Here is a 17,592-nt window from a genome sequence, read left to right as displayed (position 1 = left end):
GTTCACCTACTCTGTTTCACAAAGACACGGCGGTTGGAACCAAAATTCTCTAATTTGGACTCATCAGACCAAAGGACAGATTCCCACCAGTCTAACGGCCATTGCTTGTGTTTCTTGGCCCAAGCAAGTTTTCTTATTAGAGTCCATTTATAGTGGTTTCTTTGCAGCAATTTGACCATGAAGGCCTGATTCACGCAGGCTCTTCTGAACAGTTGATGTTGAGATGTCTGTTAAGTGTTTGGGCTGCAATCAGAGGTGCAATTAACTCTAATTAACTTATCCTCTGCAGCATTGGTAACTCTGGGTCTTCCATTCCTGTGGCGGTCCTCATGAGAGTTTAATCACAGCGCTTGGTTTTAGCGACTGCACTTGAAGCTTTCCAGATTGACTGACCTTCGTGTCTTGAAATGAACGGACTGTCATTTCTCTTTGCTTATTTGAGCCGTTCTTGCAATAATATGTACTTGGTCTTTTACCAAATAGGGCCATCTTCTGTATAGCACCCTTCCAGTTAAGTCAGTTAAGAACAAATTCTTATTTACAATGACAGCCTACCGAGGAACAGTGCCTTGTTCAGGGGCAGAACAGATTTTTACCTTGTTGCTGGATCGAATCCCCGAGCTGACCTTTCGGTTACTTGTCCAATGCTCTAACCACTAAGCTAACTGCCACCCCTTTTAACTAGCAATACCTGTTAACTGAAATGCATTCCAGGTGACTACCTCATGAAGCTGGTTGAGAGAATGCTAAGAGTGTGCAAAGCGGTCATGAAGGCAAAGGGTGGCTACTTTAAATCATCTAAAATATATTTTGATTTGTTTAACCCTTTTTTGGTTGCTACATGATTCCATACGTATTATTTCATAGTTTTGATGTTCACTATTATTCTACAAAGTAGAAAATAGTCAAAATAAAGAAATATCCTTGAATGAGTAGGTGTCCAAACTTTTGATTGTATCCATCCATCCACAGTTATTCTGTTTAATGGCGCCCCTTAAGAAAAGTTCCAGTAATACAGTACAGAAACGGTATGATAAAACTGGATACCGCCCAACCCTAATAATTATATCTGTGGCAGGAAATTAAACCTTCACTCAAACCACAAGCTGGCTACATAAATGGTACATTTGATGTTTGGTTAAAGGGGAAAACAATTATCCATAAATATCCTCGATTAAAATCTAGCTGTGCGTTTCAGCCCAACAGGAGAGCGTTTCCTGGTCATGACTCGGTGCTGTAGCAGGTGTCGTATCATCAGCGGATTGGCATAAAAATGGTTTTGTCCAATTGAAGACCAATAACAGACACCAACAGCACAGAGGCAGACCACTCACAATCAGACCCTGTGGGACATAATCAGAGAGAACTCCTAACAACAGAAAGATATCATCCCTATTAGAGCATTCTAGCAAAGATCAATGACAGATCAACCCACCTGGGCTGCTGTGATGGGAGGGAGTGAGGGAAAAAGGATGGATGTTTTATAGCAGAAACCATTGAGAGGAGAGGACACACATACACACACATATTGATATAATGTTTTTCCAGCTCTAGTTAGTGCCCAGTTGGATGTGTGCAAAACAGTCTGTTCATATAGGGAGCAATAAGGGCTCCATTAGCAAGCTGTAGGCTGTACCCCTCAGGCGTGGCCTGATGAAGAGCAGAGTAGCTGGACTGGACTGCTATACAGTCTGCCAGACAGACTACTAAGGTAGGCAGGCGCCTGTTCGCGGTGATATAATTCCTTCCATGTTAGAAGGTTAAGCAAACAGACAGCGCCTTAGCAAATGTCTGGAGTTTAAAAAGCAAGTCTTACCTCTGTCTGACAGAAAAAAACGGTGTTTCTACTGCTTCTATTCCTCTTGGTTCAGTTACAGGCCATGCTAATGACTTGCAAAACACTCCTGCTGAGATTTGCTCTACTTAGAAGGGGATTAAAATGGGCAAAACCATAACATTACAGAAGCATGGAATAGATTCATGGATTGATCCGAGATCGAGTCATCAGCTGTTACAGTATTCCTGCTCAATACAACAAATCCGGACAGTTCCATAGTTAAGCTAAATATGGATTAGAATGCATCGGTGACTTGTACCTTTGCAGAAAGACTTAAAAATCAGGAATGAGGACAGTGGATTGACATGTGGATAATCACTTGCACCTACAATCTGTGTTGTATGAGATATTGAATGAGAGCTAGATAGGCCGTTCTAGAACGGCCTGAATATCTCAGCTGAGGAATTGCCTCCCGTCATGTTATTTGTTTTGGCTTATTCTCCCCTAAGCTACAGACCGGCTGAGACATCTTATTGAGCTGAAAATAAACATTTACTCCACTTCTCATCCATCAATAGCGTTCTCCTGTCATCATCTAACCCACAGAGACAAGACAGAAAGGAGAGACAGAAAAATGGAGGAAAACAACTATTTTTGTATCCTCTGATGCCAGAGGCCATCAGGCATAAGGTGATGTAACGCTAACACCACAGTAACCTGAAGCAGCAGCAGTACTCTAGGCAACTGGGAAGCTGGCGTGGCAATGGTTGGTCACCCAGTATCTCTGGCACTGGTCCTAGTGCAGCCTTAATCACAGAGGGAGGACATTGAGTGTGCTGTGGCCAGGGGATTAATACTCGTGACCAGGGCCTCTGTGCCAGTTAACCAGTAAGAGTAGGGGTGTGAAACTCATTTCCCCAGGGGCCGCACTCAGTCTTCACTAAGGTCTGCAGGGCCACACTTCATTTATTATACTTCCTTGCCCTCAAAATTAGCAAAACAAATATTTTTCCATCACTTTTGGAACTTTCAATGCTTTCCCAAGATTTAGTTGTCTAGATTTAGTTTTGATGACTGTTAGCAAGCAGCACAAAGTAAACCAACCACAAATGTAGGTCCATTAAGTCTACACAGTTTTGATGTGGTTTTAGTCATTTCAAAGTCAACAGAAGCTTTCCCCCAGAAAAGCCACCTGCGGACCAGATTGAAAGGGCTAGAGGTCCGGGCCTTGAGTTTGACATGCGAGTTAAAGGTTACGCACAGGGGAATGGGAGACTCAAGTCTAGAGTCCTACTCTCCTTGTTTCACCTTCCTAGCCTGTATATGTATCCAAATGCCCCTGTCGGACTCATCTGCTCTGACAGGCGCAATAAGGGGAGGAACAGGAAGAATACAGTGGAGGGTAAAGTATGTGTATACAAAGCCTTCTGAAAGTATTCAGACCCCTTCCCTTTTTCAGTCAATCTACATACAATACCCCATAACAAAACAAAAACTGTTCATTTAAAAAAATATATAAATTAGCAAACATTTCTGAAATATTACATTTAAAAGCCACCTGCGTACATTGTTGAAGCGCCTTTGGCAGCGATTACGATCTCAAGTCTTCTTGGGTATGAAGCTACAAGCTTGATACACCTGTATTTGGGGAGTTTCTCCCATTCTTCTCTGCAGATCCCCTCAAGCTCTGTTAGGTTGGATGGGGAGCGTTGCAAAGGGTCGGAAACGTTCAGGTTAAATTTCCAGAATTTTCCCAGAAATTTTCCATGGGAAGTTAAGCCTGGGAATTTTGCTTAAATTCATCAAAAAAGTTAGCTTATAACAGTGAAAATGTTTTGCTTATAACAGTGAACCTTTGAGAATCACATGTACATGTGATTCTCAAGATCTTGCACAGTAATGAGATGCTATTGAGCCCAGACTACTACACTGTCTGAGCCAAGGACTACATGCTTTCTGGTAAGTTTTGATTACAATACTGGGTGGGGTGAATATATTTGATTACATACAGTGGGGAGAACAAGTATTTGATAACCTGCAAAATCGGCAGTGTTTCCTACTTACAAAGCATGTAGAGGTCAGTAATTTTTTGGTACACTGCAACTGTGAGAGACGGAATCTAAAACAAAAATCCAGAAAAATCACATTAAGTAATTCATTTGCATGTTATTGCATGACATAAGTATTTGATACATCAGAAAAGCAGCGCTTAATTGGTACAGAAATATTTGTTTGCAATTACAGAGATCATACGTTTCCTGTAGTTCTTGACCAGGTTTGCACATACTTGCAGCAGGGATTTTGGCCCACTCCTCCATACAGAACTTCTCCAGATCCTTCTGGTTTCGGGGCTGTCGCTGGGCAATAGAGACTTTCAGCTCCCTCCAAAGATTTTCTATTGGGTTCAGGCCACTCCAGGACCTTGATGCTTCTTACGGAGTCACTCCTTAGTTGCCCTGGCTGTGTGTTTCGGGTCGTTGACATGCTGGAAGACCCAGCCACGACCCATCTTCAATGTTCTTACTGAGGGAAGGAGGTTGTTTGCCAAGATCTCGCGATACATGGCCCCATCCATCCTCCCCTCAATACGGTGCCCTTTGCAGAAAAGCATCCACAAAGAATGTTTCCACCTCCATGCTTCACGGTTGGGATGGTGTTCTTGTGGTTGTACTCATCCTTCTTCTTCCTCCAAACACAGCGAGTGGAGTTTAGACCAAAAAGCTCTATTTTTGTCTCATCAGACTACATGACCTTCCTCCTCTGGATCATCCAGATGGTCATTGGTAAACTTCAGATGGGCCTGGACATGCGCTGGCTTGGGCAGGGGGACCTTGGGTGCGCTGCAGGATTTAATCCATGACGGCGTAGTGTGTTACTAATGGTTTTCTTTGAGACTGTGGTCCCAGCTCTCTTCAGGTCATTGACCAGGTCCTGCCGTGTACTTCTGGGCTGATCCCTCACCTTCCTCATGATCATTGATTGAGATCTTGCATGGAGCCCCAGACCGAGGGTGATTGACCGTCATCTTGAACTTCTTCCATTTTCGAATAATTGTGCAAACAGTTGTTGCCTTCTCACCAAGCTGCTTGCCTATTGTCCTGTAGCCCATCCCAGCCTTGTAAGGACATCAGGGATAAAATTGTAGACCTGCACACAGCTCTCTGGTCTTGGCCATTGTGGAGAGGTTGGAGTCTGTTTGAGTGTGTGGACAGGGGTCTTTTATACAGGTAACGAGTTTAAACAGGTGCAGTTAATACAGGTAATGAGTGGGGAACAGGAGGGCTTCTTAAAGAAAAACTAACAGGTCTGTGAGAGACAGAATTCTTACTGGTTGGTAGGTGATCAAATACTTATGTGATGCAATAAAATGCTAATTAATTACTTAAAAATCATACAATGTGATTTTCTGGATTCTTGTTTTAGATTCCGTCTCTCACAGTTGATGTGTACCTATGATAAAAAATTACAGACCTCTACATGCTTTGTAAGTGGGAAAACCTGCAAAAATCGGCAGTGTATCAAACACTTCTTCTCCCCACTGTATATGATTTTTTGTTAACTAGTAAATAGTAGCCTACAGCAAGTGTTACATGCCATGCCCTTCTCCCCCGATTGCTCAGTTTGGACAGGCCGCCGGCTCTAGGAAGAGTCTTGGTGGTTCCAAACTCCTTCCATTTAATGGAGGCCACTGTGATCTTGGGGAAGTTCAACGTTGCAGACATTTTTTGGTACCCTTCCCCAGATCTGTGCCAACACAATCCTGTCTCGGAGCTCTACGGACAATTCCTTCGACCTCATGGCTTGGTTTTTGCTGACATGCACTGTCAACTTTGGGACCTAATATAGACAGGTGTGTGCGCCTTACCAAATCATGTCCGATCATTTGAATGCACCAAAGCTCAATTTCAAGTCTCATAGCAATGGGTCTGAATACTTAGGTAAATAAGGTATCTTGTTTTTCTACATTTGAAAAACATTTTCCGCTTTGTCATTATGGGGTATTGTGTGTTGATTGCTGAGTATTTTTATTTATTTAATCCATTTTAGAATTAGGCTGTAAAGTACCAAAATGTGGAAAAAGTCAAGGGGTCTGAATACTTTCCAACGGCACTTTATATGAAGTGAGAGGACTGTGTACGCAACGACTGACTGTCTTTTCCTGAGGCCTCCTCCAGTCAGTGGCATAGAAACACACAGGGCGGGCAGCCTGCGACATCCACACACACAAAACGTACACACACACACTCAAAATGTGTACACTAAAGTCCTAACTCTGCAAAGGCCTCAGTTTATATTAGAAAATCAGCAGATGAGCACAGGAAACTGACCTCTGAGGAAATTAGACAATCAAGTGACCAATCTACTGTTTCAATATGGGGGAAAACACTGACTGGCTGATGGTACATGAAGCATGAAAAAGTCAAGATGACAGTGCAGTTTAAAATATCCCGTTGAGAAAGTCCAAACACTGAGATCATCAGCAGTAATGATATATTCAATTGGCAAGCAGGGGCCGATAAATTCAGAGTAACCATGGTGGCTGAAAGCCTATAAGAGGTTGTGTGTGTGTGTACTTTGTATCCCTCCCTCCCTCTGAGGAATGAGTAGAGTAAACAGGAAGAATGCCTATCAAACCACCCTGTGCTTCCTTTTCTCTTTCCCCTCCCACTCTTGCTGAAGTACGTTCTCCATTAAGTCTCCCTGAGGGATAAGTAATCAACTTCACTGGAACCTGTCTCTCTCTCACACACACACACACACACACACACACACGTCTGTAGCAACATTAAAACAGTATCTTTGCTTTCCCCAGGAGGTGCAGGAGATGTTAAGCTAAGATCAAACTTCGGTCTGCAAAGTAGGCTAGATGTGTGGGAAAACACGTCTGCCAGTAGGAGCTTTTTGGGGAAACATCAAACGGAGGACAAGCGGAACATTTCAGTGGAAAGAAAATAGAAAATGTTCTGTAGGCTACAGTCAGATGGTGGAATGATTTTGTGCCCAATTTACACTACCGTTCAAAAGTTTGGGGTCACTTAGAAATGTCCTTTGTTTTTGAAAGGAAAGCTATTTTTTAATTCATTAAAATAACATAAAATTGATCAGAAATACAGTGTAGACATTGTTAATGTTGTAAATGACTATTGTAGCTGGAAACTGCAAATATTTTTATGGAATATCTACATAGGCGTAGAGGCCCATTATCAGCAACCATCACTCCTGTGTTCCAATGGCACGTTGTGTTAGCTAATCCAAGTTTATCATTTTAAAAAGGCTAATTGGTAATTAGAAAACTCTTTTGCAATTATGTTAGCACAGCTGAAAACTGTTGTACTGCTTAAAGAAGCAATAAAAAAATAAAAAACGGGCCTTCTTTAGACTAGTTGAGTATCTGGAGCATCAGCATTTATGGGTTCGATTACAGGCTCAAAATGGCCAGAAACAAAGGCCTTTCTTCTGAAAAACATCAGTCTATTCTTGTTCTGAGAAATTAAGGCTATTCCATACGAGAAGTTGCCAAGAAACTGAAGATCTTGTACAATGCTGTGTACTACTCCCTTCACAGAACAGTGCAAACTGGCTATAACCAGAATAGAAAAAGGAGTGGGAGGCCCCGGTGCACAACTGAGCAAGAGAACAAGTACATGAGTGTCTAGTTTGAGAAACAGACGCCTCACACGTCCTCAACTGGCAGCTTCATTAAATAGTACCCGCAAAACACCAGTCTCAACGTCAGCAGTGAAGAGGCGACCCCGGGATGCTGGGCTTCTAGGCAGAGTTCCTGTCCAGTGTGTGTACTTAAGCCCATCTTAATCCTTTTCTTTTTATTGGCCCGTCAGATATGGCTCTTTAAACTCTTAAAACAGGTTTAGACATTTTTGAAAGTCTATTAAAAAAAAATAAACACACACTACCGGTCAGAATTTTTAGAAAACCCTTTATTTTTACTATTTTCTACATTGTAGAATAGTAGGGAAGACATCAAAACTATGAAATACCACACATGGAAACATGTAGTAACCAAAAAAAAGTGTTTAAAATCAAAATATATCTTATATTAAAGATGCTTCAAAAGCCACCCTTTGCCTTGATAACAGCTTTGCACCCTCTTGGCATTCTCTCAACCAACTTCATGAGGTAGTCACCTGGAATTAATTTCCATTAATAGGTGTGCCTTCTTAAAAGCTAATTTGTGGAATTTTTTCTTCTTAATGCATTTAAGCCAATCAGTTGTGTTGTGACAAGTTAGGGTGGTATACAGAAGATAGCCCTATTTGGAAAAAAAAAAAACAAGTCCATATTATGGCAAGAATAGATAAAATAAGCAAAGAGAAAAGACAGTCCATCATTACTTTAAGACATGAAGTTCAGTCAAACTGGAAAATGTCAAGAACTTTGAAAGGTTCTTCAAGTGCAGTCGCAAAAACCATCAAGCACTATGACAAAACTGGCTCTCATGAGGACCGCCACAGAAAAAAAAGACCCAGAGTTACCTTTGCTGCAGAGGTTAAGTTAGAGTTGCCAGCCTCAGAAATTGCAGCCCAAATAAATGCTGCAGAGTTCAATGCAGCCCAAATAAATGCTGCAGAGTTCAATGCAGCCCAAATAAATGCTGCAGAGTTCAATGCAGCCCAAATAAATGCTGCAGAGTTCAATGCAGCCCAAATAAATGCTGCAGAGTTCAATGCAGCCCAAATAAATGCTGCAGAGTTCAATGCAGCCCAAATAAATGCTGCAGAGTTCAAGTAACAGACATCAACATCCACTGTTCAGAGGAGACTGCGAGTCAGGCCTTCATGGTTGATTGCTGCAAAGAAACCACTACTAAACGGACACCAATAAGAAAAAAACTTGCTTGAGCCAAGAAACACGAGCAATGGACATTAGACTGGTGGAAATTTGTCCAAATTGGAGATTTTTGATTCCAACCGCAGTGTCTTTGTGAAACGCTGTGTGGGTGAATGGATGATCTCCTCATGTACATTTCCCACCGTAAAGCATGGAGCAGGTGGTGTTATGGTGTGGGGGTTCTTTGCTGGTGACACAGTCTTGAATTTATTTAGAATTCAAGGCACACCAGCATGGCTATCACAGCATTCTGCAGCAATTCTCCATCCAATGGATTGTGCTTATTGGGACTATCATTTGTTTTTCAACAGGACAATGACCCAACACACCTGCAGGCTGTGTAAGGGCTATTTGACCAAGAAGGAAAGTGATGGAGCGCTGCATCAGATGACCTGGCCTCCACAATCACCCGACCTCAACCCAATTGAGATGAGTTGGACTGCAGAGTGAAGGAAAAGAAGCCAACAAGTGATCTGCATATGTGGGAACTCCTTCAAGAGTGTTGGATAAGCATTCCAGGTGAATCTGGTTGAGAGAATGCCAACAGTGTGCAAAGCTGTCATCAAGGCAAAGGGTGGCTATTTAAACAAATCAAAATATATTTGAGATCCTTCAACACTTTTGGTTACTACATGAATCCATAAGTGTTATTTCATAGTCGAGGTCCTCACTTTTATTCTACAATGTAGAAAATAGAAATAAAACTCTTGAATAAGTCAGTGTTCTAAAAATTGACCGTTAGTGTACCTTATTTACATAAGAATTTAGACCATTTGGTATGAGACTCAAAATTGAGCTCAATTGCATCCTGTTCCCATTGATCAGCCTTGAGATGTTTCTACAACTTGATTAGAGTCCACCTGTGGTAAATTCAACTGATTGGACATGATTTGGAAAGGCACACACACCTGTTTAAACACCCCAGTTGACAGTGAATGTCAGAGCAAAAACCAAGCCATGAGGTCGAAGCAATTGTTCGTAGAGCTCCAAGACATGATTGTGTCGAGGCACAGATGTGGGGAGGGGTACCAAAACATTTCTGCAGCATTGAAAGTCCAAGAACACAGTGGCCTCCATCATTCTTAAATTGAAGTAGTGTGTAACCCCAAAGACTCTTTCCTAGATCTGGCCGCCCAGCCAAACTGAGAAATTGGGGGAGAAGGCCCTTGGTCAGGGAGGAGACCAAGAACCCGATGGTCACTTTGACAGAGCTCCTCTGTTGAGATGGGGAGAACCTTCCAGAAGGACAACCATCTCTGCAGTACTAGACCAATCAGGCCTTTATGGTAGAGTGGCCAGATGGAAGCCACTCCTCAGTAAAAAGGCACATGAGAAACAAGATTCTCTGGTCTGATGAAACCAAGATTGAACTCTTTGGCCTGAATGCCAAGTTTGGAGGAAACCTGGAACCATCCCTACAGTGAAGCATGGTGGTGGCAGCTTCATGATGTGGGGAGGTTTTTCAGCAGCAGGGACTGGGAGACTAATCAGGATCGAGGGAAAGCTGAACGGAGCAAAGTGCAAAGTGTGTCACCACTTCATTGCTCCAGACCAGCACAAGGGTGAGCTAGAGCACCGATTATGCTTTTGGGGCCTACTGAGTCTAACTGACAATGAACGTGCAACATAAACCTAAATAGAAACTGAGTTGTGCACACCTTCAGTAATATTTACTAAAATTGTTGTTACACTAAGGTTTCAATTATTTTACTCTTACTGTAGTAGTGTAGCGCACTCCCGAATGGTAACATTGTACAGCGACTGAGTGGCACAACGGTCTAAGACACTGTATAGCAGTGCCAGCTGCTGGTTCAATACCCATGCCGGCCTCTACTGGGAGGCCCATGAGATAACAGAAATAAATAACAAAACTGGCTTTATTTACAAATTAGTAACAATGTCTCACTCCATATTCAAGAATGGCCCTTTTTCCTCAGTCATTTTACTTTATTTGAAAACATGTTTTAATAATAATCACTTTGTTTAATTTAGAATGATATAAAAGCCCCTTGGATATTCTCACAGATATTATTAACCCTATTAGCAGGACAATATATATTGGTCATGGCTCCCGAGTGGCGCACAATGGGATTTCCTTGCAGTTCTACAGCTGTATCCACTGAAAGCGCGCAAGGTTCAAGGCACGAGGGCAAGGGGCACGGGATGGGCCACAGAGCTGCGCACAGAAGACAGACCTAGCCCATGGGGAAGGGAGGAGGAAGAGGGATGTGGACCCCCACCACACTAGGCAGCACAGAGCAACATTTTAAGGGGCATTGCACTAATAATGGCCCCAACTAGGGAAACGTTCCCGCTGTTCTTAGTGCCAGTCTGCACGTTCAAACTAAGACAACATAACTAATAATGGCATTTTTATGCTTTCGTTGATAAAAACTTTAAAAATGCCAATGTTTATTTAGTTAAGGATCCATAACTAATTACTATGGGAATAAATATCACTGAATTACAGAAATATTGGAACAAAGTTTTCTAATGAAGGTAAACAAATTGTTGCTTACTGGAAAATACTATTTCTAACACACATGGTCATGTTGTACAGCGCCATTATGGCTATTAGCAGGTAGCTGGACAATAGACTTGCCTAGGAGGGGGGTGGCGGGAGAATTCTATTGTCAAATTAGTTAGGTTGCCTGTATCATAACCGGCCCGTGATTGGTTGCAATTTCAGTTTAATCCACCAGAAAAGACTAAACAAATAATACATCAAAAGGTATTATGTATCACATCCGACTTCGGAGTCCAATAGGACGGTGCACAATTGGTCCAGTGTTTCTCTCCTCTTAAAACAGAAATAAATGTTTTGGTCAATACTAATATTATTTTGGTCTTTATTCACTTTACAATCACCGAATTTCGTTTATTTATTTATTTAATAAATAACCTCATATTTTTAGATATCAAGTTGATGGCACAGTCATGTAGCGGCACCTACACAAAGCTGAGTGACTAACTCATTCATGGCTTTGGATCAAAATAAATAAGTACCAACATTCTTTCTGATAGTCTTTAATAAAGAAATGCTTTGGTTATCCTGACCTGGACACCATGTACAGTATTATAATAGCCCGTTATGGGCTATTAGCAAGATAATATACCTTTACCAACACCTCTCTGTATTTTGATACTTTGTGGATGGGGCCTCCCCAGTGACACAGCGGTCTAAGTCACCACATCGCAATGTAAAATGAGTTGCTACAGATACCCGTGCCGGCCGCCACCGGGAGCCCAATGAGGCGGCTTTTGGTTTTAATTTAGAATCATACAATCCTCGATATGTAATTATTGGCAGAGAGTCACGCCATATTTTTCGATATACTGTAGGCCTACTAGTGTTGAGTAATGTGCTGTTAAAAGTGGTGTAGGTCTTATTTAAAGAGCATATTGAAGTTAGAAGCAATAGGATTTGAAGCAGTAGCCTACAACTATTTTAGCACTGTTTCGCGTTCCTGTGAGACAATCATGGGGACTAGCATTAATGGTACCAGTGGTTGCCACTTAAATAACGTGCCATAGAATTCTGCGGCACCACGCAAGCTGTGCTGCAATATGCTGCAACTTTTAAAGGACGAACCACTATGTAAATGTCATATTTCATTTTTTTTTTAAATTAGCAAACATTTCTACAAACCTGTTTTTGCTTTGTCATTATGAGGATTTGTGTGTTGATTGAGGGAATAAACAGTTCAATCAATTTTAGAACAAGGCTGTAACAAAATGTGGAAGAAGTCAAGGGGTCTGAATACTTTCCGAATGCACTGTGTAGTCTGTGTCCAGATTTCAGTTTACATTTAACCCATCTGAACAGTAGGTTACCGTTCCTTTGACGTGCCATTGGCCTATTTGAAGTCCTTTTGTATAGAACCTCAGATCATCACACAACATCCACTATTACCACATCAGATTTTTACCAAACATTACATTTCTGGCCCTCACTTCTTTATTTTTAACTCTCCCTTTTGCAGCTTTTCTCTTGACATTTTTTTTTTTTTTTTTTTTAAACAGACATTGTTCTTTTTGCCTCAGTGGATTGAAGATAATTTTTTCTGACCATTCCCAAGAGCTTGGCAATTGGTGTGTAGGCTGTCACGCGTAAAGCCTAAGATTTAGGGCCTACACACTAATTCCATAGCGTAAACATTATGTAGAAAAAAAACTCAAAATGTAGCCTATAGATCTAAATTGCTCAATAATTATACAATTTATTTTGTATGGTTTTCTGTTGATGCAACCCGACTGCCACCCACCCGCCCTTCATCCACACAATATTTCAAGACCCGTTAGGAAACACTGACGTAGAGTTTTTCCAGACCACCTGATACGGCCTATAACTATGACCCAGAGTTTTCCTGGTTGGGTCCCGTTGAAAGGAAAAACTGCTGTCCCTGCTCATGGTCTCTCATTTGAGTCAAAGAACACAGCTAAGTAGAATGAATACTTACAGGGTCTCCTAGTTCTTCCGTGTCTTGTGTCTTGAGTGAAGGCTTCGTCCTCAGCAGGATGTCATCGCTACATTCATTGTCGGATCCGTTGGGGGACTCTGCTAGATCCAGGAAGTCGTCTCGCTTCTGCCCTCTGAACCTGATTTTGTCCAGCCGCTTTAGCATGTTCAACACCCCTCTCGTCGGCGGCTTTACCTTAGCATGGTGTACAGCATTTCTGAAAAGACAAAACAGAGAAGGGTCAAAGGTTCCCCTTTGAAACGCAGTGAAAATGAAAGGGACACATTTCTTTGCATTAGAAGTTGCTTTTGTAAATAAGTACCTAAACACTACAGAACACAGATGCACAAGTTAAGACAATTGTTGAGTGTGGCCAATACAAGCCTTTTTTTTTAATTAGATGCATAAATAGACACCATACAGACAAACTAAAATATAGGCCAGCTAGGAGCCACAGTATCCTAATAATGTAGCAGATCACTCCATTTAAGATGTCATCTCTGCCCCAGTATCCAGTTAAAGACTATCACCTTTCATAATTGTGTTTGTCATCTCTGTCTATGACTCAGACAGCCTAATGACAGAGACTGTGTCCCAAATGGTGCCCTATTCCCTATATAGTGCACTTTTGACCAGAGCTCTATAGGCCCTGCTCAAAAGTAGTGAGCTATGAAGGGAATAGGGTGCCATTTGGAACATATAGATCTAGCGGTAGATCCATCGAAGGCTCAGTGTTAGAGTCATCCGCCATCATCCAGGGCCACGTCTCTTACTGCTTAGGAAATTATCACAACGAGGCGTGGAGCGAGATGGAGACAAGAGGCGATCACCCTCTCACTTCAAAACACTGTCACCAAAAATATATACTATATAGACTTAACGACTTGATTAATGTGAATCCTTTTGACCTAGATCTACACTCCCCTGCGTATTTATTTAGGCATTGAAGCTAAAACGTTTAATTTGGCTCTATAGCCTACTCCAGTATTTTGAATTTGAGATCAAATGTTTTATGAGGCAACAGCACAGAATGTCACATTTTATTTGAGGGTATTTTCATACATAGCTGTTCTACCATTTAGAAATAAAAGTACTTTATGCATCTAGTCCCCCCATTTGAAGGGGCCATAATATCAAAACATGCTAATCTCTCACCATTACCAATAACAGGAGATGTTAGCATTTTAATGCCTCCAACTTTCTCACTCTGTATCTAATCCCCCCCATTTGAAGGTATCATACATATTTGGACAACTTCCCTTAGTGGACCTACATTTTGTCAAAAGTTTAGAATTTTGTCCCATATTCCTAGCTAATGATGCTCAAGGTAGAAGTTACCCCTAACCACAGATCTAGAATCAGATTACCCCTGCCCCAATCCTAACCATGACCATTTCGGAGGTTGATTAACCTCTGACATTAGATCAGTCCTTAGGTAACATTCTCTAGTCAGATAATGACCCAATAGCCCAGAGCTCACCACCATCAGCTTAGCTTAGTGAAGCATCTAGACAGTCGCAGGAGCAAGGTGAGGTGAGAGGGTACCATAGGGTAAAGCTGTAATGTTGTTCAGAGAAGAGTGAGTTTTTCTCAATGGGATATACCTAGAGAGCTCTTAAGTACTGCTTAATCATACACACAGTCAAACATATACAAGGTTAGACTACACAGACTCAAGACACTCACCCACACCTCAAATATTCAGGCGAATTGACACTGTACTCGACACAGTAGACTGCACATCAGTCTATACGCCTATGAGAGCCATTGCAATGGCAGCCATGAGTGCTGTCGTGTCTCACTTCAATGAGATTACCACCTCTGATGTGAATCTTCTGAATAAAAGAGAAGGGGCCACAGAGTCTTGACTTGACTATGCTCCCCTCAATGCCTAGTGTGTGTTTGATTGAGCACTTTGAGATGAAGAAAACCGCATTCTAGGAACTGGATAGTCAATGGCATCGTTTAGTAGTGATGGAAGGCCCCACACTTGCATACAAAATAGGACATTGTTGAATTAAACAAAGATATTAATCAGACATTGTTAGGTTTAGGGTGAGAGATAAATGAACAGATCTTTCTGAGCATAATACAAACTAAAAACTCCCACCCGGAACCCCCTCCTGAGACCCCCATTGGCAAGTGCTTTACACCTCTCACACCCACCTGTAGGCATCACATTTATTTTAGGCACAGTCACCTCACAGGTTTTGTTTCACATGAAATACACCAAACCCCCTGTCAATGTCATTCCTGGTTGCAGACCCACTGAACCTGTAGTCGACATGCGATTGTTCATTCAGAGACTGAATTCTGAATGAATGTCAACGTTAGGCTAAATGTTTTAGAGTGTTTGGTCATTTTTATTAAAAATTCAGTTAAATAGGAACAAAAACAACCTGATTTCAACAATTATTATTATTTAGAAAATATGAAATAATATTGATATATTTTATCTGAGGACACCAGAAAGCTATTTGTGCATCTTTCCAGGCCATGGGACTTTTGTCTGAATGGCCAAATCTGTTTTTTTTTTTTACCCTTGTGGTTTTTAGACTGTTATTTGGCATTTCTTGTTGCTTACTACCTACTATCACAGTGACAATAACATGTGGTAGCCTGTTAGCTTGTTAATGGTTTCCAAACAAATTCATGAATGTGATAACAAGCTAGATAGCTGTATAGTTTTCTAACTAAGTTGACTGCCTCGACTAGCCAAAATTGACAATTGACTTGTTTTGAAAGTTGGATGATCTTATCCTTTGAGGCTTTAAACGTGTTCTTACTGGGAAACATCCATGGCAGGCATTGTTGTCACCTTAGCACACCACAGAACTTCGGAACATTAACATGCATCGCTTGCGGTACGGGTTTGGAAGCACCTTATCTTTCATATCAGGAAGAAAAAAAAAAGATTTAAAGAAACAATGTTAAATTGATACACACCTTTTTTTAATAGGGTTGGGGTTAGTGTTCCCACATGGCCATATCTCCATGTTAGTGTGTGCTTACAGAAGACATGGACCACCTGTGCTAAGTAGCTATCTAGCATGCCCCCGAACACCTGTGTGTAACAGAAGGCCGCCAGAAACATGTTGTCACTGAAAAATACTGTTGGCTGCAACTGGGATAAATCAAAGCCTTGTACACAATGAAGGCCTTAATGCCCATTTCAGTTTTGTTTTTCAAATCAGTTTTGTAACACTGACTGTCCATAGACAAGTGACCTAATTGGATTTGTGTGTGTTCAGACAGCAGTCATTTGCTGACATGGCGACGCTAGTTGTCATAATAATGACACGCGTGTGTACAGTTGTGTAGGCTGATTGGTGTTGGTGCTCAGGCTGCCGATCACTCAGAAAGAGCTTCGGGGTTCTTTTAACAAACCTTCCGCTTACAGAAGACGCCTTCGTCCAATTACTTGTGTGACGTAATGGAACAGAGTTATGATCAAAGGCTAAGGCACTGTGAGCGGTCATAGCTAAGCAGCAAACACAAATAAAACGGCTTATAAAATGAGCCTAACACAGGGTGATAATTGACGGAGTATGAAGGACCAAGAATGTATGGCTTCACTGTACCCGCGACGATTTGTAACAATCCGCGTGAGCAACAGTAGGTGTTGGCCCGTGGTGACAACGTGACAAGTCCGTTATGTTCGTCTTCGCTTCATTATTGAAACTATGGCGATGCAACATTTAATTTGTAATACTTTCATTTACTTGTAGTTCCCATTTCTCAATTAAAATTGTAATCTTCGTAGAAGACAGACTACGCACAGTAGCCCTTGCGCTCTATTAAATACATTAATTACCCAACTAAAAGCCAGACGTTTACATAAACATCACAAGCAAAGACTTGAGCTAGGCTACTTTACATGATATGATTTATATTAAAAAAAATACGTTTTTTCTTACCCAGCCCGTAAATCGTAGCAAAGTTTCATTAACACAGAGAATTGCCTTTGAATGTATCCAGTAGCGTCCACCTGCTCAGATCCGCCAAGCCACAAGCTGTTCATTGAGACTCAGCCCCGCCATCGCAATCCGCTCTTTTGTAAACCAAAGAAACGAGTTTACATCCCGCTGCAGCCTTGATTAGTTTTGCAGGAATGCCAGTTCCCCCCCGATAGATAATAGTATAGGCGATCTCCGTCAGTACCGTTTGAAACCAGTCACTCTCTCTCTTAATTCCATAGCTCTCGCAAGCCAGATCAGGGAATTCCGTCAATGTCAGCAGACTTCCTTTCTTAAAGGGGCCGTTTATGGAGTTTCAAAGTTATCAACAAGCCTTCCCTTTCTGTTATTGTACCGCCCACTCTGTATTCGTCTGCCTTCATAATGCCCATCAGCATCCTCTGTTGGATGACAATGTTATAACAATGCAGGCCTACCAACAGTATTGTATGTGCACAGTTGATTTCATATATTATTCGACAGTTCTTTCATGTAATACTGGTGATAAATAAATACATTTAATGAATTGACATTTGCACGTATAAACATT

The 17,592-nt window shown here is 41.5% G+C and overlaps 1 protein-coding gene across 2 annotated transcripts in view; it reads right to left on the bottom strand.

Moving 5' to 3' along the window:
- LOC139378764 (GRAM domain-containing protein 4-like) overlaps positions 1–17,343 on the bottom strand; it is a 77,302-nt gene extending 59,959 nt beyond the window's left edge. The window contains exons 1-2 of one of the 2 annotated variants that reach the window (XM_071121248.1): positions 17,004–17,343; positions 13,087–13,303 (exon numbers count right to left, since the gene is read on the bottom strand). In XM_071121248.1, the coding sequence (XP_070977349.1) occupies positions 13,087–13,303; positions 17,004–17,107 (321 nt within the window). In that variant the 5' untranslated portion in view covers positions 17,108–17,343. The remainder of the gene's footprint in view (positions 1–13,086; positions 13,304–17,003) is intronic. The other variant, XM_071121249.1, reaches the window with a different exon arrangement.
- Positions 17,344–17,592: the final 249 nt, after the last annotated feature.

This window comes from Oncorhynchus clarkii, chromosome 21, assembly GCF_045791955.1.
Source record: "Oncorhynchus clarkii lewisi isolate Uvic-CL-2024 chromosome 21, UVic_Ocla_1.0, whole genome shotgun sequence".
NCBI lineage: Eukaryota > Metazoa > Chordata > Actinopteri > Salmoniformes > Salmonidae > Oncorhynchus > Oncorhynchus clarkii.
This window is presented reverse-complemented; position numbering and strand designations above follow the sequence as displayed.